This window comes from Amblyomma maculatum, chromosome 1 (genome assembly GCF_055883805.1).
Source record: "Amblyomma maculatum isolate TAMU_Amacu chromosome 1, ASM5588380v1, whole genome shotgun sequence".
In the NCBI taxonomy this organism is placed as follows: domain Eukaryota; kingdom Metazoa; phylum Arthropoda; class Arachnida; order Ixodida; family Ixodidae; genus Amblyomma; species Amblyomma maculatum.
In genome coordinates, this window is record NC_139344.1 from 166,404,558 (window position 1) to 166,423,366 (window position 18,809).

At 45.8% G+C, this 18,809-nt stretch overlaps 1 protein-coding gene across 2 annotated transcripts in view; it reads left to right on the forward strand.

The window, feature by feature from the left end:
* Positions 1–18,809, forward strand: part of Sec24AB (Protein transport protein Sec24AB) — a 131,888-nt gene that overhangs the window by 95,630 nt on the left and 17,449 nt on the right. For both annotated transcript variants that reach the window (XM_084589520.1, XM_084589521.1), the window contains 4 exons: positions 1,162–1,335; positions 5,117–5,227; positions 7,368–7,549; positions 16,323–16,460. In XM_084589520.1, the coding sequence (XP_084445646.1) occupies positions 1,162–1,335; positions 5,117–5,227; positions 7,368–7,549; positions 16,323–16,460 (605 nt within the window). The remainder of the gene's footprint in view (positions 1–1,161; positions 1,336–5,116; positions 5,228–7,367; positions 7,550–16,322; positions 16,461–18,809) is intronic.

Genomic DNA, 18,809 nt, shown 5'->3' on the forward strand with positions numbered 1-18,809 from the left:
TTGTCTTTTTTTGGCGGTCCTTGGGGGCGCCACCTGCATGCAACTTTTTTTTTTTCCTTATTTTAAGATTATGAGATCTCGAAACGAAATCCTCGAACCTAAGTCGACCTCAGAGTTTTATATCTTGCTTTTTAATAAAAAATATCGGCCTAGATTAGAATAAATACGGTAAGCAACTTCTGTGATGAGCAGAACTTGTCAGTTATTTACAACGTGCACATCGCCAAATATACCTTTCAGCCATGTTTTACTGCAACAGCAGTTAAGGGCATGTTTTCAGGTTCTTCAGCGTCTGTGTTTACGTCTGATGCATAACATGAAGTGAGGAATAGAGGAGTGAGGCCGTTTGCCGTGCAAAGGATTTTTCGTGTCCTTTGTGTGCAGCAGTGCAAACTATAGTGCTTGAGTCACTCATGCCTCAGCAAATGGGGCGATGCTGTGTAGCCCGGCAAATAGCTTGTACATCACTGCAAACATTTGTAGGCATAGTAACTGTTGACCAGTGTTTCACCACTGCTTGCTTTGAAATGTATTCGTGATGATATTTGGGTGCCCTGAAATCTGGTTTAGTAAAACAAAAAAAAAAAAAAACTAGAAAAACAAAAAAACGGTCATCACTGAAAGATTTGCATGGCCTATATGTCACACTGTTGAATGTTGCTGAGAACCAACAAGTTGGTCCACGCAGTTCACTCCTCACTGGTGCCCTGTACCACGATGTACAGTCTTTGTGTCAAAAGTTTAGAAGAGCCCAGGGAGTTTGCTTCTGAGCCACATCATACAGCTCGTAATGTATTCGCAGCGCTCCCCTTCCACGAACACTAAAGGAGTGCCATGGCTTAGAAGCAGACCCGCTGGACTCTAAACTTTTGACAATGACTACGTAGTGCAGTTAAGCTACTGATATATTCAAAACTTGTTGCTACTTTAATAACAGGAGGCAAAGACACGGTCTTGTTTCCCAAGATAGCATCAGTGCCAAAGTGATTGCATGCCTTGAGCTTGCACGTTCGTTTTGGTGACTGTGTTCGTTGCCCTGTTGCATTGCTGCACAGGACTCCATTTATCGCATTCAAGCACTTGGTTTGTTAGGGAAGTTTGCATTGTGAAATAGAGTGAAATTGAATGCTTAAATTTTTTTTTTCTCCCCGTCTGGTGCAGGGTTGGTGATCCATACGTTCCACGGCAACTTCTTTGTCCGCTCAACGGATCTGTTGTCGCTGCCAAATGTGAACCCAGATGCGGGCTTTGGAATGCAGATTGCCATTGAGGAGTGCTTGACTGACTGTAATGTGGCCTGCTTCCAAGCAGCAGTGCTGTACACGTCCAGTCGAGGTACGATAGCCACACAAAGATGCTAGTCACAACAACTTTGCTTTCTAATTAAATTGTATTACTGTTACCTTAGCATATGCCATTGAGACATGAAAGACTGTTTCGTTGCTTTCTACACTGAAAAGGTGTTCTTTTTAAAGCACAACACATTTTTGATGTTAGTTACAGTTGAACCCCGCAATAACGAAAACCGCAAGTACGAATTTCTCGATGGAACGAAATAGTTTAGTGGCCCCGGCCAACGTTCATAAGATTCAATGCATTTCATCTCTCTCAACAACGAAACGCTTTCAGACTTCAATCCCGCAACAACGAAGGTTTCTCAAGTAGCAGTCCACACATTTTTTTCGTGCGTAAGCCATTGCAGGAAATTAAATCACTGGAATGCGTTTTAGTACGCCAGTTTTAACATTTTTGACGCTTCCACGCTACCAACAAGCACATTTACGCACGCGGCCATGTTTGTTCACAAGTTGCTGATGATGACGACTGCACGCTTGTCGTTTGAAAAAAAAAAAAAAAAAAAAAAAAACAAACTAATTTGGCGGGCTATGATTTGTTGGCAACCAGTTCAAATGGGCATGTCCGTGATGAGTTATTTTTTTGTTGCCAAAATTTTTTTGTACAGTGCGATGACGGGCAATGGTTTTTGTTTCTTTAAATTTTTTATTCTCTTATGTTTAACTTGTGGCTTTGCCGTGCCAGAGGGCAGCGCCACCATCACCATCATCGTATCGCCATCATGGATGTTTGTTGTTTTCTCCATGCCAGCAGGCCACGCATTCACTGTTTCTTTGTCTGGCGAGCTGACGTTGCCGTACCGACGTGCTGACAAGATGCCTCCTCCGACCAAAAAGCGGAAGTTCTTGACGCTTCAGGAGAAGGCTGAACTCATCGCACAAGCTGCCAAAGGAAGGAAGAAGATGGATATTGCGGAAGAGTTTGGATTTCCGTGCAGTTCGCTGTCGACATTACTGAAGTGCAAAGACAGCATCTTGGCTGCCCTGAAGAATGGAGCACGTGCGCAGTACAAGACGGTGACAAAGCGACTTTTGAGGATGTAGACAAGGCTGTGTATGCCTGGTTTTTAGAACAGAGAGCCAACAAGGTGCCGCTGTCCGAGGCCTTAGTGCAGCAAAAAGCCCTCGGCTTCGCTTTGCCTATTAGGGCACAACAATTTCAAGGCGAGTGCCGGTTGGCTGAGCCATTTTAAGGCGAGGCATAATATTGTTGCCAAAGTACTTTCGGGTGAATCTGCAAGCATCGATGCGGAATCGGCATCAACTTGGATGCGAAAGACATACAAAGACATCGAAGCCGAATACAAGCCCTGCGACATTTACAACGCCGATGAAACTGGCCTGTTCTATGAAATGCTGCCGTCAAAAACACTGGAACTAAAAGGGCAGCGATGCCATGGTGGAAAGCAGAGCAAGAAACGCATCGCGATTTTGTTGTGTTCCAACATGGACGGCTCCAATAAGCGTCCGCTCCTCGTCATCGGCCGCAGTAAAAAGCCACGTTGCTTTAAGGGGGGTCGCAGGCTGCCCGTGCAATACACAGCCAACCATAAATCCTGGATGACCCGCGCCATCTTTGGGAGTTGGCTGGCCGCCTTCGATGGAGATATGCGAAAGGCAGGAAGGTTTGTGTGCCTGTTTTTGGATAATTGCAGTGCACATCACGTTGATGACACAGCTTTGACCAACATCCGCCTGATATTTTTTCCCCCGAACTGTACCTCCGTGATTCAGCCCTTGGACCAAGGTGTGATACGAAGTGTTAAGTGCGCGTACCAAGGGAGGCTTCAACGGCTGCTCTTGAACATTGAGATGAAGCGCCCATTGGAAGTTGATTTGTTCATGGCCCTGGAAATGGTGGCCGCGGCGTGGATGGCAACAAGAGCAACTATTGTTCAAAACTCGTTCCAGCACGCGGGGTTTGTACTGAGCAGCTCGCACCCGCCGCATCGCCAGGGTCGCAGCAGCCAGAAGAAAGGGCCGCACTGGTTAGCGCATGGCAGGAGCTGCGCGGTGTCGACGAGACTGTGCCGGAGGCGTTGGACGACTTCCTCTTTGTGGATGAAGATGTAATTGTCCATGAGGAATTGACAGATGACACCATCATCAAGAATGTGTGCAGCATAACTGAGGAGAGTGACGACGAAGGCGACGACGATCAGCTCGAGAAAAAGGAGGCTAGTCTGCGGGATGTGCTCGATGCTCTCGACACCTTACGTTCAATCATCGGTGCTCACGATGACGATATTGCAATGGAAAGCCTGCTCAGTTGCGAGAGCAGAGTTTTGACGCTGCTGCAAAGCAAGAAGAGGCAAACGTCGATTACAGACTTTTTTAAATAAAGTTGCGCTTCCGCAGGTTCAGGTTCGTACTTATTCATCTGTACAGTCCCGTTTTCGCGAGAACGAAAAATTTTCTCGCCCCCGGTAATTTCGTTATTGCGGGGTTCAACTGTATTTTCCTCCAGCATCTCGGCATTTTTTCTTTTTTTCTTTCAGTGGCTTTTAAGCATTCTCTCTTTAAAAGCATATTGATATTTACCATCATTGCTAAAAAGTATCTTAACTGCCATATTTACTCAAATCTAGGCCAGGCACGATTTTAAGCAGAGACCTGAACGTTGAAGTCCACAGAAAAAAAGAAAGAAAAAAACTTACTTCGCTTGCAGGCCGACCAAAAAACAACTGTGAACAAGAAGTACAGCACGCAAATGACATTTATTTACATTAATCGGCTCCCGCTTACTTGTCCTCATTATCTACCCCGTCGGGGTGGTGCAGTGGTTACGGCACTTGACTATTCCCAGGGATGTGGGATTGAATCCTGGCCTCGGCGGCAGCTTTTCGATGGAGGCGAAAAGCATGGCGCCCGTGTGCTGTGCAATGTCAGTGCACATTAAAGAACCCCAGGTGGTCGAAATTTCCGGAGTCCTCCACTATGGCGTCTCTCATAGCCTGAGTCGCTCTGGAACGTTGAACCCCACAAACCAAACTAAACCAAACCTGTTCTCATCATCGCTGACTTTTTTATCGCTGGCCTCCTCATAGAGTGCCCAGTCTTCTGTGCCATCAAGGGCATTAGAAATGCAAGAATTTCAGAATTCGCGCACAACTAAGCTTTCTGGTATATCATCCCAGGCTGCAGAAATCCAACTTGCTACGACTCTTAGCGATACGTGCTTTACACGACCTGTTGGTGTAAGTTCGCGCACTTCACCAAGCCAGTCCAGGTAATATTTGCGCAGCCGATCCTTAAATTGCTTATTGAGGCATACGTCTAGAGGATGTAACTGGCCTGTCATGCCGCCAAGTGTGATGAACTTGCGAAGCGTAATCGGGGTACACACGAGCACATGCGAAGAGAACAAGGCCAAAATGGCAGTCAATGCTCGTGTGCTTTGAACGGCATCGGCTATGGCTTGTCTTTGATTGGCATTTCGTGGGGGCGCCACCTGCGTGCTACTTTTTTGTATTTTATGATTGCGAGACCGAATCTAAGCAGACCTCAGGGTTTTATATCTCGTTTTCTTTAAGAAAAACTGTCGACCTAGATTCGAATAAATATGATAAAAGCACAGTGGGTACGTGAGGTAGCTAAGACACATGTGACATTGTGTCGGTACTGGTGCACACTACACACTTATTCCTGAAGCTTCACTGCAAAGCTTCCATTTATTTACAAGGCTTTTCATGTCGTTTTTAAATTAGAGGTCATTTTTGTTTAGCCAGAACTGAGCACTTTTGTGTGATCATCTCTCCCAGGTGAAAGGCGCATTCGGGTGCACACTTTGTGTCTCCCGGTGACTGCAATGCTCCAAGACATTCTTGGGTCCGTAGACCAGGAAGCAGTCATGGGCATGCTTTGCAAGATGGGTGAGTGGTTCCTGATATTTCTGCAAGCTGGGATCACATATTGCTGACATTTGACTTCAGTGTTCATGTAGACCTTAGTTGTTTTTGTTTTTGGTTTTTCACAGCATGCTTAGCTTAAGTGTTATCAGCAGGGGTTCAAGGAAGTTTAGGTTGGAACTTCTTTCTTTGTCAGCTTATGATCGCAGGTCAAACACTGCTGCAATGAAATTTCAAGCACAATACAATACAGTAGCAGACTAATTTTTCGGACTTCAATAATTCGGACTTGTGCAATATTTCGCACTTCATTCAGGAACAGTCTGCACCTCTTTGGAACGTGTACATTTTCACGACTGATCCTTTGGATTCCTATCTTTCGGAAGTTCGATTTTTCGGACCAAATGTGGTGCCACCAATACTGTGGAAAACGTTTTTTGGCAGAAGGCTCCCCCCTCTTCGCCCCAGACATGGAATAAACATGAGCGGACATTGTTGTCGCAAAAAACTCGGTTTTGCGTGGCCGTGAAAGCTTAGGCGAAGCAAGTCATTTGGACGGACTAGCTTAATTATTAAGGCTGTCTGTGCATCATTGCCATTGGAGGCAATGGCAATAAGGGAATGCTCGGCCTTGCCTTGCTCGATAGCCAACACAATAAGCAAGAAAAAAAGTGTGCGGAAGCACGTGACGGCACTCGGCCAGTGGGAGGGTTGAACACCGAAGGAAAGCGCCGGAGAGGAGGCGGGCGGCAATCTTCACGTGTTCGCGCTTAGTTTATTGAGGGGCTTTAGATGCGCTGTCCTGCGCCCGTGCTGATAACAGCATACCGATTAACAACAATCGGTGGATCGTTTCGCTTCCGCGATTGCCGGGGCTAATGGGAACTGCTCTTCTCCACATGGTGTGTGCAATTCTCTGATCACGCCTGTCTGTGCAAGAAGGGGAGCGAACCAGCACTGGCACATGAAGGTACGTGGCACTATTCGACACCTGGCACGAGGTGGCATTGGACGCGCAAGATAGGGCGCGTACACCTTGTGGGGGGACCATGGAATGCAGGGCAAATAAGTAATGCTTTTGGTGAGCTTTCGTCACTCGCATTATACGCGGATAAAACTTTATTTTTTCGTTTTTTCTATCCTGAAATTACACCTCATGCAAGTTTGTATTATATGCGGGTTTTTACAGAGCTTACAAAGCTACATAGCCAAAACTATGATCAAAATTACTCTGCATAATAATCGAACAAACAAAAAGAAACGCCACGACACGATAGTGACAAAAGACGACTCGGTAAATGACAAGAGAAAAAAAAAACGACAATGAACAAGCACTGCGATAAAAGAAGACTATAAAGATAATGCAAGTATTGTAGGTATAGTAAGTAGCGGCAAGAGTGACACAGGAAACACAGTGAAAATACTAAGCCAGATCAAGGTTTAAACAAAGGTGAAAACGATATTCAGTTAACCGACAGTTTGGAAAAAAGGAATTGTCACAGCTTTCTTGTTCGATGAGGCGTCGTAGTCGCAGAGTTGATTGCGGGCTCGGTGAAAAACAAGACACTTTGCCAGAGCGAGCGGCTACGAGAGTTGCTCGAGAGACTACATCTCCCCAGAGCGCACTGTTGTGGGCTTGCTGCGGTCTGCCTTTTTATACTCTCGACTGGTTGCTATGTGGCCTATCGTCAAGGGTGCGCACTGGCCGGTCGTTGCCCCGGAGGTTCATGTCGAAGCATGCTCGGAGGAGCGGGGAGTTCCCGTAAGTTCCGCTCTATATGTGAAGCAGGAGATCCCTTAACTTCCGCTCTATATGTGAGGCAGCTTGTGACACTCCTTTTCTTAGTGCTTTTACAGACAACCTGGTTGCTGCTAGCATATGCCAGTGCTGTGACGGTAGTTGCCTATAGGAGAGGCAGCATTTGCATCTGTTTTAATGAGAAGGTAGTGAGTGACTGGGACCTCAGCTGCGGAATGCATGCTGCAGGTGTCACGTGATGACACCAGGTGGCAATATAATAGGCATCTGTTGAATAGGAACAAGTATAAGAATTCAGTGTATGAGAAAAGCTGTGAATAAGTGTGTGGTAATATGGTCAACAGCGACAAGGGTCGTTCGTGAGTATGAAGTAGGACAATGCCACATATACTGGTGCATTTTCAGCGGTGGACCGGAGTCTGTCCTCGTCAGTTGTGGATGCAAGAGAGGCACTGGTCAATGCCTGCTTGGACCTGATCCAGTCTTTCAAGACCACCTTGGGTGCTGGCCAGGCCGCTGCATTGGGGCTGCCTATCCCCCACTGTGCCCGCCTGGTACCTCTCTATGCACTTGCGCTCATGAAGCATGTGAGTAATAGAGAAGTTCAGTTTCATTCAAGGACCCCCCCCTTTTCCAGAGGTATTGCATAAAGGGTGCGATTTTATTGAAATAAGCAAACAGCAATGATTGCATTGAAGGCTATCGGTGACATGTTCTTTGGAAGTGGAGGATGAAGCGGTGTTGGTGATGCCATGGAGTAGGCCATTGCTGCTTGGAAGAAGAATGAAGCAGAAAAAGGCAGTACTGTGCGATTGTGGCTAGGCAACTGATGGGGTTAAGTGGTGCAGTGAGATATGCATGCTACGGCTATCATGCAATTGTTACTGAGTGGCGTGAATCTGCAAAGCCTTCTGCTCATGCAGGGCTTAGAGTAGCATTTTAAATTTTGTTTTGCCATTGCTTTGTGCATTTTCATGCTACACAGAAGTCTTATGCTACTGATGCTGAAATCTTCTGCTTGTTTGGGTGTGTCACTAAGGGCTACGACTCTTGGATGGGAAGACCCCACACACTACTTTGTGGAACGGTTTTCGTGAAAGGTGTCAATTTTTTAGGAGGGCTAATGACAGAAGGTTAAACAAGTGCAGGATGAAACGTCCCGCTGTAATAATACAAAGCACACCTCAGCAATAAAACGTGTTACATGTAGCCTAGCGAGTCATAGGAAGTATCTTATACACACATATGTGTGGTGGGCTCACGTGTGGACCCAAGTAATTTTTATACCTTCTCTCAGGAATACGTAAAAAAAATTTCAAGCACTGTGGGCATGCTTCATAATATTTCAGCCACACTTGCTCTATATAACTTTGTGCAGACTTGAAACAAAGTCGAGGTTCATTCAGCTGTAGTGAAATATAAATATTGTAGATAGTCTCATACAAATGAAAGTGTATAATAACAAACCAGGTAACTATTAAAGATGGTTAAATGCATTCTCAGCTCTTAACTCTTTCCCTACCGTGGGCAAAATGGCCATTTTTTGTAGGTTTCAGTAGATTTTTTTTTTTTTTTTTCTGTAAAACCTATCATGTCTAAAATTTTATGCAATACACGAAATGAAAGCTAAATAGATTCGCTTTTTAGGCATACAACTTTGAATATGAAGTTATGGGTTGTAGCACACAACATAATTTCCCAAAAACCAGATTTTAGAAAAAAATTGGACAAAACTTGAGAAAATGCACTTGTAAACGATGCGACAAAAATTTAAAACTTTTTCGAGATATGCAAAATGCAAAGCATTATATTGGCCACTCCCTGTGAAAAAATAAAAGTTCAGTATTGAATAGTGTTCTTGATGCACAATGAGCAGTCAACAAGGGCTGCTGCAGAGCTCTATGCTGAATGGGATGCCCGGTTCCCTTCTTAGGCAAAGTGCCACGCCCTGTTTTGCGGGAGGCAAGATATCGTGCCCAAATAATGTTGACGCCCTGGGAATGAGATAAATGACACCAACAACACAACTAAAACATCCAGAGCGGTCCCAGACGCATGCAAAACAGGTCAACAAAGTGTGGCCGCCGATGTTCCGGGCTGGTTTTCATAGTCATGGGGGTTGGAACTGAATTCTGACGATAAGGCAGCATCTTCAGAGTCACTGCTGCTTGGGTCATTGATAAAATTGGTCGTAGACAATGCGGAATCGTCAGATTTGCGACGTTTCGAAGCACGCATCGTCTATGCGGATGCCGTCATTCTCGTATGCGACTCCGACGCTGCCGCTACTGCCGCGTGCTCCGACCGCGTTAAAAAATAGGCACCTCGCTGGAAAAAATGAAAACAGCAATAAAATCTAAGCTTCAGTTACTTGACTACACGCTAGATGGTGAAGCATGTCCGTGAGCGACGCGGAAAGGTTCAAAATTTGAGTGCTAAGTCATTGTTAGCGGGCCAGATTGCGGCTGCCGGTGTTCCGGGCTGGTTTCTGCCGTCAGCGTGGTCGGAACTGAATTCTGACGATAATTGGCAGCATCTTCAGAGTAGCTTCTGCTTTGGTCATCGATAAAATCGATCGTAGATACAGTAGAATCTCGATGATACGAATTCCAAGGGAGCACGCAAAATATTCGTATCATCCCGAATTCGTATGATCCAAAACAAGTCAACTTCCACATGGAAATGAATTGAAAATGAACCAAACTTTATTATGGCGATATACTTGCGGCCGAAAAAGTCCGTAATGCTTGTCTGCACTTTTTTGCTGTTGATGTCGCAGACAAGCTCCGCCTGAAAGGCATAAAACTGTGCCGCGGTTTCATCGCTCACGCTGCCAGCACTTACGGTGCGGCGCAGAACGTCCAAAGCATGAAGAGTATCTGCCGTTGACGGCGGCTGATCACACTCGGCGTCAGCATCACCATCGCTGTCAGGCTCATTTTCGCAATCATTCGCTTCGTTGACCAAGTCTTCAATAGACCTCAGCCCACAGGTCGCGACGTTGTCGTCCGCGGTAACGAAGTCCCGAGCCGAAGCTTCAGTTTCCAGATTGTCCCAGCCATAAATCGTGAGGTCTTCATCTGGCTCTTGACAATCTCCTGCCGAAGCCGCATCAAGTCCGATGGCAAATCCGCACTTTCTAAAATAGTTCGAGATTGTGTCTGAAGTTACACTATCCCACGACATGGCTAGAAAGTGCAAAGCATCTAAGAGACTGATCCGCAAGTTTGCTTCTTTACGGTCAATTTTTGCCAGCAGACGCCTCGCTAGAAGTCCTTTGAAATGATGTTTCACATTTCTAATTATCCCAGCGTCCAGTGGCTGAAGATGGCTGGTAGTGTTCGCCGGCAGGAACCTTTGTCATTTCCTTTGGGTGGACAGAGCACTGGTCCATGAAAAGCAAAATTTTCCGTTTTCTTGACGCCATTTTCTGATCAAGGGTTGTCAAGAACTCACGGAAAAAATTTCCAGTCATCCACGTCTTTCGGTTACCTTTGTAAAGACAGGCAAACGCTCGGCCGATCGGAAACACCTCGGTTTCTTCGGCTTACCGATGACGGTAAGCTGGAGTTTCTCGGATCCATCCGAGTTGCAGCAAAAGAGTACTGTTACTCTCCTTGCTTTTCTGGCCGCCCTGGCATGCCTGGCCTTTTACGCACAAACTTCTTTCCGTTTGAAGGTTGAAAAAGAGGCCCGCCTCGTCGGCATTAAATATGTTGCGTGGCGCGTACTCCGAAATCAGCGCCGGCAGCGTGTTCAGCCACTCATTTACAGCTGACTGGTCCACTTTCTTGCCTTCACCTGAGACGACCCGGAAGACAAGTCCATGCCGCTCCTTAGACCGGTGCAGCCATCCCCCAGACGCTTGGAAATTTTCAATTCCAAGCGAAAGCGCGACGGTGTCGGTTTTTTCACGTAGCACCTTGCCGTCCACGTTGACGCTGGCCGCTGTCACTTCGCGGAACCAAGTCAGCAGAACCTCTTCCAGCTTGACATGGGTCGCTGTTTTAGCCTGCTTCACGTTCGCACCGAAGTGCTACACATTCTTCAAGATGACATCTCGCTGCCCAACAATGGTGCAGAGCGTCGACGGTGCCAACCCTAGCTCTTTTGCTAAGTCGACACGCTTCTTCTTAGGGTTTTCGTCAACCCTCTTCAGCACTTCAAGCTTTGCCTTAAAAGAAAGGGCTTTACGCTTCCGCGACATTTTGGCAGCAGTGAACGCTTACGTCTTTGTAACGTTTGGTTCACGTCACAGCGAACGACAAAGAAGCGGCGAACGGAGAACCGGAGAACTACTGCAGCAGCAGCCAGCGTCACAGGCCTCGTGGGAACAGCCGGCGATACAACTTTTCGATAGACCAATGAGCTGCCAGCGAATGAGTGGCGTACACGACTGGGCACGTGCTCGTCGGTTTGTTACGAAAAGGAGGTGGGGATAGGGTGGCTAGTGGGGTGAGGGGGGTTGGAGAGGAGAGGCAGCGGCCGCGGTGGGTACCCTCTCCCCCTGTGAGCTCTTGCGCTGAGCTGCTCGGTGGCTTTGTGCGTTTGTACAACTTTCGTTCGTATCATTCGCGGTGGGGGGGGGGGGAGGGGGGGGGGAGAGGAGTTAGCAGCGGCCGCGTCGGTTATGTTACCCTCTTGAGGCCAGCCGCGTACGTATCAACCGCGGCGGGTTCAGAAACTCTTCATATCACCCCGAATCTTAATGTATTCTATACAATGTAGTCCGTTCAAAGCATTCTTAAAATTCGTATCATCCCGAAATTCTTACCAGCCGTAATCGTATCATCGAGATTCTACTGTAGTGCGTAGCAGTCAAATTTGCGACGTTTCGAAGCGCGCGTCGTCGACGCAGATACCTCCATTCTCGCATGCGACTGAGACGCTGCCACGTGTTCGGAGTGTGCTCAAAAATAGCTGCTTTGCGGGAAAAATGTAAATAGCATCAAAATTGAAACTTCAGTTACCCGACTACACACTAGATGGCATAGTGAGTCTGTGAGCGACACGGAAGGGTTCAAACTCTGCACGCAAAGTCATCATTAGCGGGCTAACGATACTCAATGGGTGCGGTAAGAAAAGAGTTAAAGGCATGTGAGATGTTTGAAGTAAAAAATATGAGACCATTTAACTTGTCACTAGAGGTGTAAAAGTTGTGACTAGGCGTGTGTGAATATTCAAATAGTATTAGATTTTGGCATCGAAGCAAATACAGTCAAACCCCAATATAACGAACATGCATATAACGAATTATTGAATATATCGAACTCTTCCGAAATATTTTTGTCAAACACATGTATTTTAAACTTCCCATAGCGAACGCGGTTCGGCATAAAACGGACATAATGAACTTAGCGACGCCAAGCACTACCTCACTTTAATAGCAGGAGGCAGGCTTCGTTACATTACAAGTGTGTTGTGCGGCGCAGCAAATGTTCAGGACTACCTCGCAGGCGCTGACAGTGCCACAGATGCTACGTCGGTATTGAGAGTTGGCAGCCAAAGAAATCCATGACCTCCAAGGTCACTCCGGCGCGCGTGTTAGTGCGCGCGGAGGTGATCTCGGAGGCCATGAGAAATCGTTCGCATCTCACAATTGCTGACAGCGCCGCTTCAGCAGCGGCGGCAGTGGTACAATCGAATGTTGCTTTTGCCTTCTTGGTTTTTGCGTCTTTCACGTTTTAGTGTTAGCAGCGGCGTCGCGCCGTGGCCGTCATAGAGTTTGGTAGAGGCTGAGTCGCTCGTCGTGTCAAGTGTGGTGCGCGGGTGTGTGTAGTGCTGTGATGGCGGCGAACGTGAAAGAAAGAGCAGCACTGACGTTAAAGACAAAGCTCGAAATAAAATCAAGGCCTTCAAGGCAGTTTACAAGAGGAGACTGATTGACACTCTTCTCGTGAAGCTTCATATGAAGCAGGACTTGAAGATCGACTTGCTGGAAGCATTAAAGTGGCATGGGACAACGTGAAAGGCGAAACGATTGCCAACTGCTTTCGGCACGCAGGTTTTATTCCAGCAGAGGCCCGTGCATCAAGTGATGATGGGGACCATCCTCGATGAGGCCTGGAATGATTTTTCAAATTTTGTTAGTGACGTGCCCGCAGCAATGACTATAGAGGACTTTGTAGGCGGCGGCGACCACGGCTGTACTGACGGACGCCGAAATCGCTGTGGAAGTGTCTGAACATCCCGCAGACGAAGCTCAGGCTGACCCTGCAGACAATGAGAACATGCCGACTTCACAAGAAGTGCTTGCTGCATTGGATTTACTGCGCCGCAACTGCAGTGCTATTGAGAGCAGTGGGTTTGCCCTTGTTGAGTGTTTGCACACTGTGGAACAGGGCGTGATACCGAATGCGATCAACAGAAAAAAGCAGACTGCGATAACGCAGTTCTTTGCGCGTAAATAAATGGACGTGACCCAAGTAAGCACCCTCGAGTTGCTGTGTCTTCTCTGATTGAATTTTGCTGCTCTTGCATGTATTTTCTACGAAATTTTATATTACGAATTATGGACACAGCAAACTGTTTTTCGATTTTTTAACTGTTCGTTATAACAAGTTTTCACTGTAGCTGGATTGAGAATGGAATATCTGCAAACTGTTTCAAGTTCAGGAATTCAAGAAGTGAATTGCTGGAAGCGGCAGGGAATAGTCGTATGCATACTCTGACATTTTCATGCGACCGTGATATTGACATGCATCGTGCACAGAATGCGGCAGCTGTGTCCACAGACTCTGCCTTCTTCGGCTGCACTGTTTTGCATGCATGCCACGACGAGTGCACATGACGGGACATGTGCCATATGTGGAAACAAGCATACCTGCTATGTGATAGGCTCAAAAAACAGATAAAGTAAACGTTTTGGGAACACTTAAGCTGCTCCACCTTTGAGGGTTTGACGTGACTATAGACAAGCGTCAGCCCGTGACGTCAGTGGAGATGCGGCGGCGCTGGCGACAGCAGTGACTTTCGGGCTGTAGGCAAAAGCATAGGCCGTCTGCATTGGATACACGGCGCTTGCTGCGTTTTCGAGCATAATTCCCTATATTCCTGCAATGTGTGGTGCTGTTGGTTGCACCACAAGGTACAAAAAAGAAAATGGTACCTGTTTTCACTTGTTTCTTGCGGTCAGATAAAAATGAGAGCGAATGACAGAGGCTCGTTGAGCGCGACAATTGTAGACCCTTCGGCGACAGGTTGCCTTGGCAGTTAACTTGCGTTGCACTTCTGCACTGAAACTTGATCAGTTCATTTGCAACTCTTAAATGTCGTGATTGTTTTTCGGCCACATGGCGAATAGCGCAATAACAAACGCCGGCGGCTCGTTCACGTTTTGGTGTGAGGCCATAAGAAGTTTAGGCGTGATATTCCTAATCGAGCGCAGCTAGGAAACCGCGCTGTGAGTTCCATTCATCTGCAGTCCTACCAGTACATATTTTCGTGCAGAAAAGGGCACAAAAGCCGCTGCAAAGGCAACTGCAGTTACCTTCAGTGGTCACTCCAGTGCTATATTGCCGAGACAGGCCAATAGTTGCGAAGTAGCTTTTCTCTGTTTTCACTTTCCTGAATGTCAACGAGTGACGTGCACTTCATCAATGGTCATAGAAATCGAGTGAACATCGTTAGGATCCGGACAAAGTCAAGCAGCACTATTTCTCAGAGTATTAAATTTTATTTTTGTAGGTCACTAAGATCATAATGAACGAATTAACCATGTATAACCAGCTCTGATAGAGCAAGATATTTAATTGTGGTATATACGGTACATTAAGTTCAATGTCCTAAAGTGGAATTCACTATGAGGGAGGAAAAATAAGCAGAATAAGATGGCACATTTGAATAAAAATTTCCCCGATATATTAAAAAATCCTCAGCAGATCGCGCAAATTGCGTTGCAAGTGACCGTGAACATCGTGGAGAACATTGCGCATTTGCGCTCATAGCAAAAAAAAAAAAAAAAAATACAGCATTCTTACGAGCCTTCACGTATATATTAACCTGTGGATGACCCTGACTACGTCTGTGCGATATTAAATCATATTAAACAGACGTTGAACGTCTTTTTATCGAGCAGGATAAAACAAGTTGGCAGCGCGCCCACTAGGCGAATATGTTACAAAGAGTTCTTCTTATTCAGTGAAATACTATGGCTTAATTTGCTAATATACAGTGAGCTAAAATTATGATTTCTAGTTCAGTATAGCTGCCGGTAATATCGTTTTTAGAGTGAAGGTGCTTGGAGCAGCAGGAATTCTACCCATCAAAATAGTCGTCATATGAAAAACGCACTTCCACTCATTTATATCATCGTCCTTGCATGGGCTAACAATAGGCTCGGAAGTTGGACAGTATTCACAATATATTAGTTTTTTTTATACATTGTGATTTCTCGTTTTCATTAAATTTAATCGGTCACTACAGTCCAACGTTGCTATAGTCGCCCACCGTAGCTGCGCGCTGTTGAGGCCACGGAGAAGGAAGCCAATGCAGCGCTGTTCGCCAGGTAATTCCAGCAGTCATCGGCTAATAAAGTGTTGAATTACTCTCCAGACAATCAAAGCTTACGCTTCAGAATATTTGCATGTGCGAACTGGTTTTGAAGGCGGCATTGCTTGGCGCAGTGTAAGCACGCTGTGTTTTTGCCAACACCCCTTGTCGCTGCCGATTGCAGCGCCCCCTTTGTTTACAAACATGACGCTTGCCTATAGCACTGCCATACTGCATAAATGGGTGTGCCCCCTCTAGGTCGCGAATATTTGCAATACGGCACTCAAACTGGCTGTAGCAGCGCCAGATTATAACTGAAATTAGCAGTTCGCAATCACTGCCACCCCTATTAAAGGCCACATGAGCAACGTTTTCATTGCTGCAGTCTATGCTCTGGTGTTACTGTAGCAGAAAATGCAAAGTGAGGAATAGTCGACCATGCATGGTTGTGCAAAACTTATTGTGCAGACTTGTTGTGCAAAACAGCGTAACTCACTGATTGATGTAACTTCTACTTGCTGGCAAGTAATATTTGTTCCCGGTTGGTTCTCATTTAATAGTACTTTCATGGTACTTTAATATGACGTTTAATGCATTCATTTGGCATTTTCTTCCTGTTTATTTTTTTTTCCTGGATTTACAAAGTTTTTACAATAACATTTTTGTGTTTGTGCAATTTTGTTTTATCATCTAATACTGCCAGTTTTGAAGTTTTGATCATCACTTTTATGCTGCCTCAAGTTGCAGTTCTTCTATTGGCAACTGTCCAGTGCGATGTACAGGGACCAGAATGTCTTAAGTGCTCTGTTCAATTCTTACCTCTTCCTTGGAGCAGTTTGGGCTGGTACAAATGATTGTTTTTTATTGCAGACCGCATTCCGTGTTGGCATTAGCACCAAGCTGGATGAACGAGTGTTTGCAATGGAGCAGATGAAGACAATGCCTTTGACATACCTGATGACTTACATCTACCCAGCATTGTATCCTCTACATATGCTTGATGACCAGGTGAGCTTTTTAGTTAAGTGGATCTGAACAGCAACTCTGTTTGCTTGTTGCCATCTTTGCGGCAGGTGATAGATAAGGTGCTGCGCAACTGAAGGAAGGATAAACCTGGACAGTTTTGCATAGCATATAAAATTCACTTCAGCTAAAATCATTTGCTTAATTATTGGACGTGGCTCCTCAGAGCTTCAGGGTAGGTAAGCCTTTCGGTATATGTAAAAGCATTCTGGTGAAAGAATTGCGAAACCTACTTCATTCTGGTACACACATTTTTTCTTGAAAGTATTACTGTGTAATTACATGCTATGCATTGATATCAAGTGTGAAAACAAAACTATGCCAGCAACAGCAGCAGCACCCTGTTGCCATTAGCATCACAGAACAGCGGCTTGGTACTTGAGACAGCCCACTGCATTCGTATGGGTTTCCGCTTCTAAGGTGAAGAAGCATCTGATAGAAAGGTGCGGTTTAGGTGATGGCAGCATCTCCTTCGTTGTAACGTTAGAGTGATTGCAATAAAGTTTAAGCAGTAAAGTTGAAGGGAGAAGATTAGGTTGTTATTGAAGCAAGAAAAATGGTACATGTTAGCATTGAGTAAATACGAGTGTGCAGGTGTCTGGTGGAACTACCTTTTTAACTGTTCTTTGGGATGAAAATTGCTTAATTTGAACTGGAATTGTTTGTGGTAAACCATGGAGTTATCTATGGTGGAATCAGCTTGCATTCAAATTAAGGGGGGACCCGAGTCTTTGCAGCCGAAAATCGGTCAGCAAATCGGATTTTTAATCTTCTGGTTTTCGCGATTCTGAGATCTTTCCGCGGCTATCTCCGAAGTTTCAATGAAAAATATCGCCTAATTTGCACGTTACAGCATTTCAAAGACGAGAATCTGTGCATGTGGCCCTTTAAACTGAGGTCAAATCGCGCCGAATTTCGATCTCCCGCAGTTCGAGAAATACGCGATCCGCGGGCATAATCTTGGTGTCGTTCGAAAGATCGTGATTCAGGCCATTCCTATATCTCGGTTGGTGACCATGAGCGAGCCCACCGAAGTGAAAAACAAAGGAGCAAAATCGCGTGAAACATGCCCCATTATTGGATTCCCACCGCACGTGAGCAAAATGGCGAGCTTCGGTTGGCTGGCGGCGTCGACTGCTCGCGTTTCGGCGTCATTTTGAAAAGGTCTCTCCTTTAGGCCTAGCGCCGTTCCCTCATCGTAACCACAACGCGAAATGCGCAATATTAAGATTCACGCTTTGTTATTAGCCTAAAAAAAAGTAGTGAGAGGAGATAAACGCGCTGGGGACGCTGCATCGCTGCATCTGGTTGTCTGCAATCAATGACGAAGCGCCGACGCTCCACGTCGAGTCTGCGATGACCCGATAACGGCGTAGCATAGCCGGTTGTGCTCAGTGCGACAGCGAGGAGCGGCACGATCTGCCGTGTATGGAATCGTGATGGTGCAGATGAGCAAGTGCAGCTTTCAACGCCGGGATAGATCGTCCTGTGAGACAGTGTCGCGACCAGCCACATAGGCAGTTGCGAAGTAACGTCCCGCGACACGCGGAACATAGAGAAGATTGCATGGAATCCCAAATCTTGTCGAAATAAACTTTCTTCTGAATGCTACGGGGTGCAAGACGAGCAACGGTCGCTTATCATTAGTTGCAGGCCGACTGCGTTTACAGCATGAACGTGAGAATGGCGATCGCGCGCCAGAACTTGGCACCAACTTTTGCGGAGGTCACAATGCAAACGCACTCATCCTTGTGGCGGCCTCCGGACTATGCGTTCCGTTTGCTGGAAATTTCATTCTTTGAGGGCGAATTATATCAATGGTAAAGGATGCATTGACATCAGAAGCTGATCAGAACCTACTTTAATGAGTTACTGCTAGCTTTGGTGCTTCAAAAATTTATCAACACGTTTTTCAGCAATTTCTCAAAATCAAAATATTGAGGACGGTACATGTTTGGAGGTGTGATATCTCTGGTTCTACTTATGATATTGCTATAATTCCTTTTGCACCAGAAAGGTAAACTCATGTACAGTGCAAAAATATAAATGAATTTGTGGTATTTAATTAGGAAGTTTTAAAAAATTACATGTTTTCTGGAGTGTCAAGGTGGCTTTTTGGTCTCTGAACTTTGACAAGCCGTAACTTTCGTTAAAATGGTACCAGGACATTGTCTTGATTTTTGCATTCTCTGTGTGTTCTAAATTGATTTGATACATCAGTTTTCATTATAACTCGTGTAGTTTTACTGACAGCTCACCTCCAAACACAGAGCATAAAGTACTCAATATCTTTAGAACTAAATGGCTTACATAAAATTATTGTGCATATTTGAA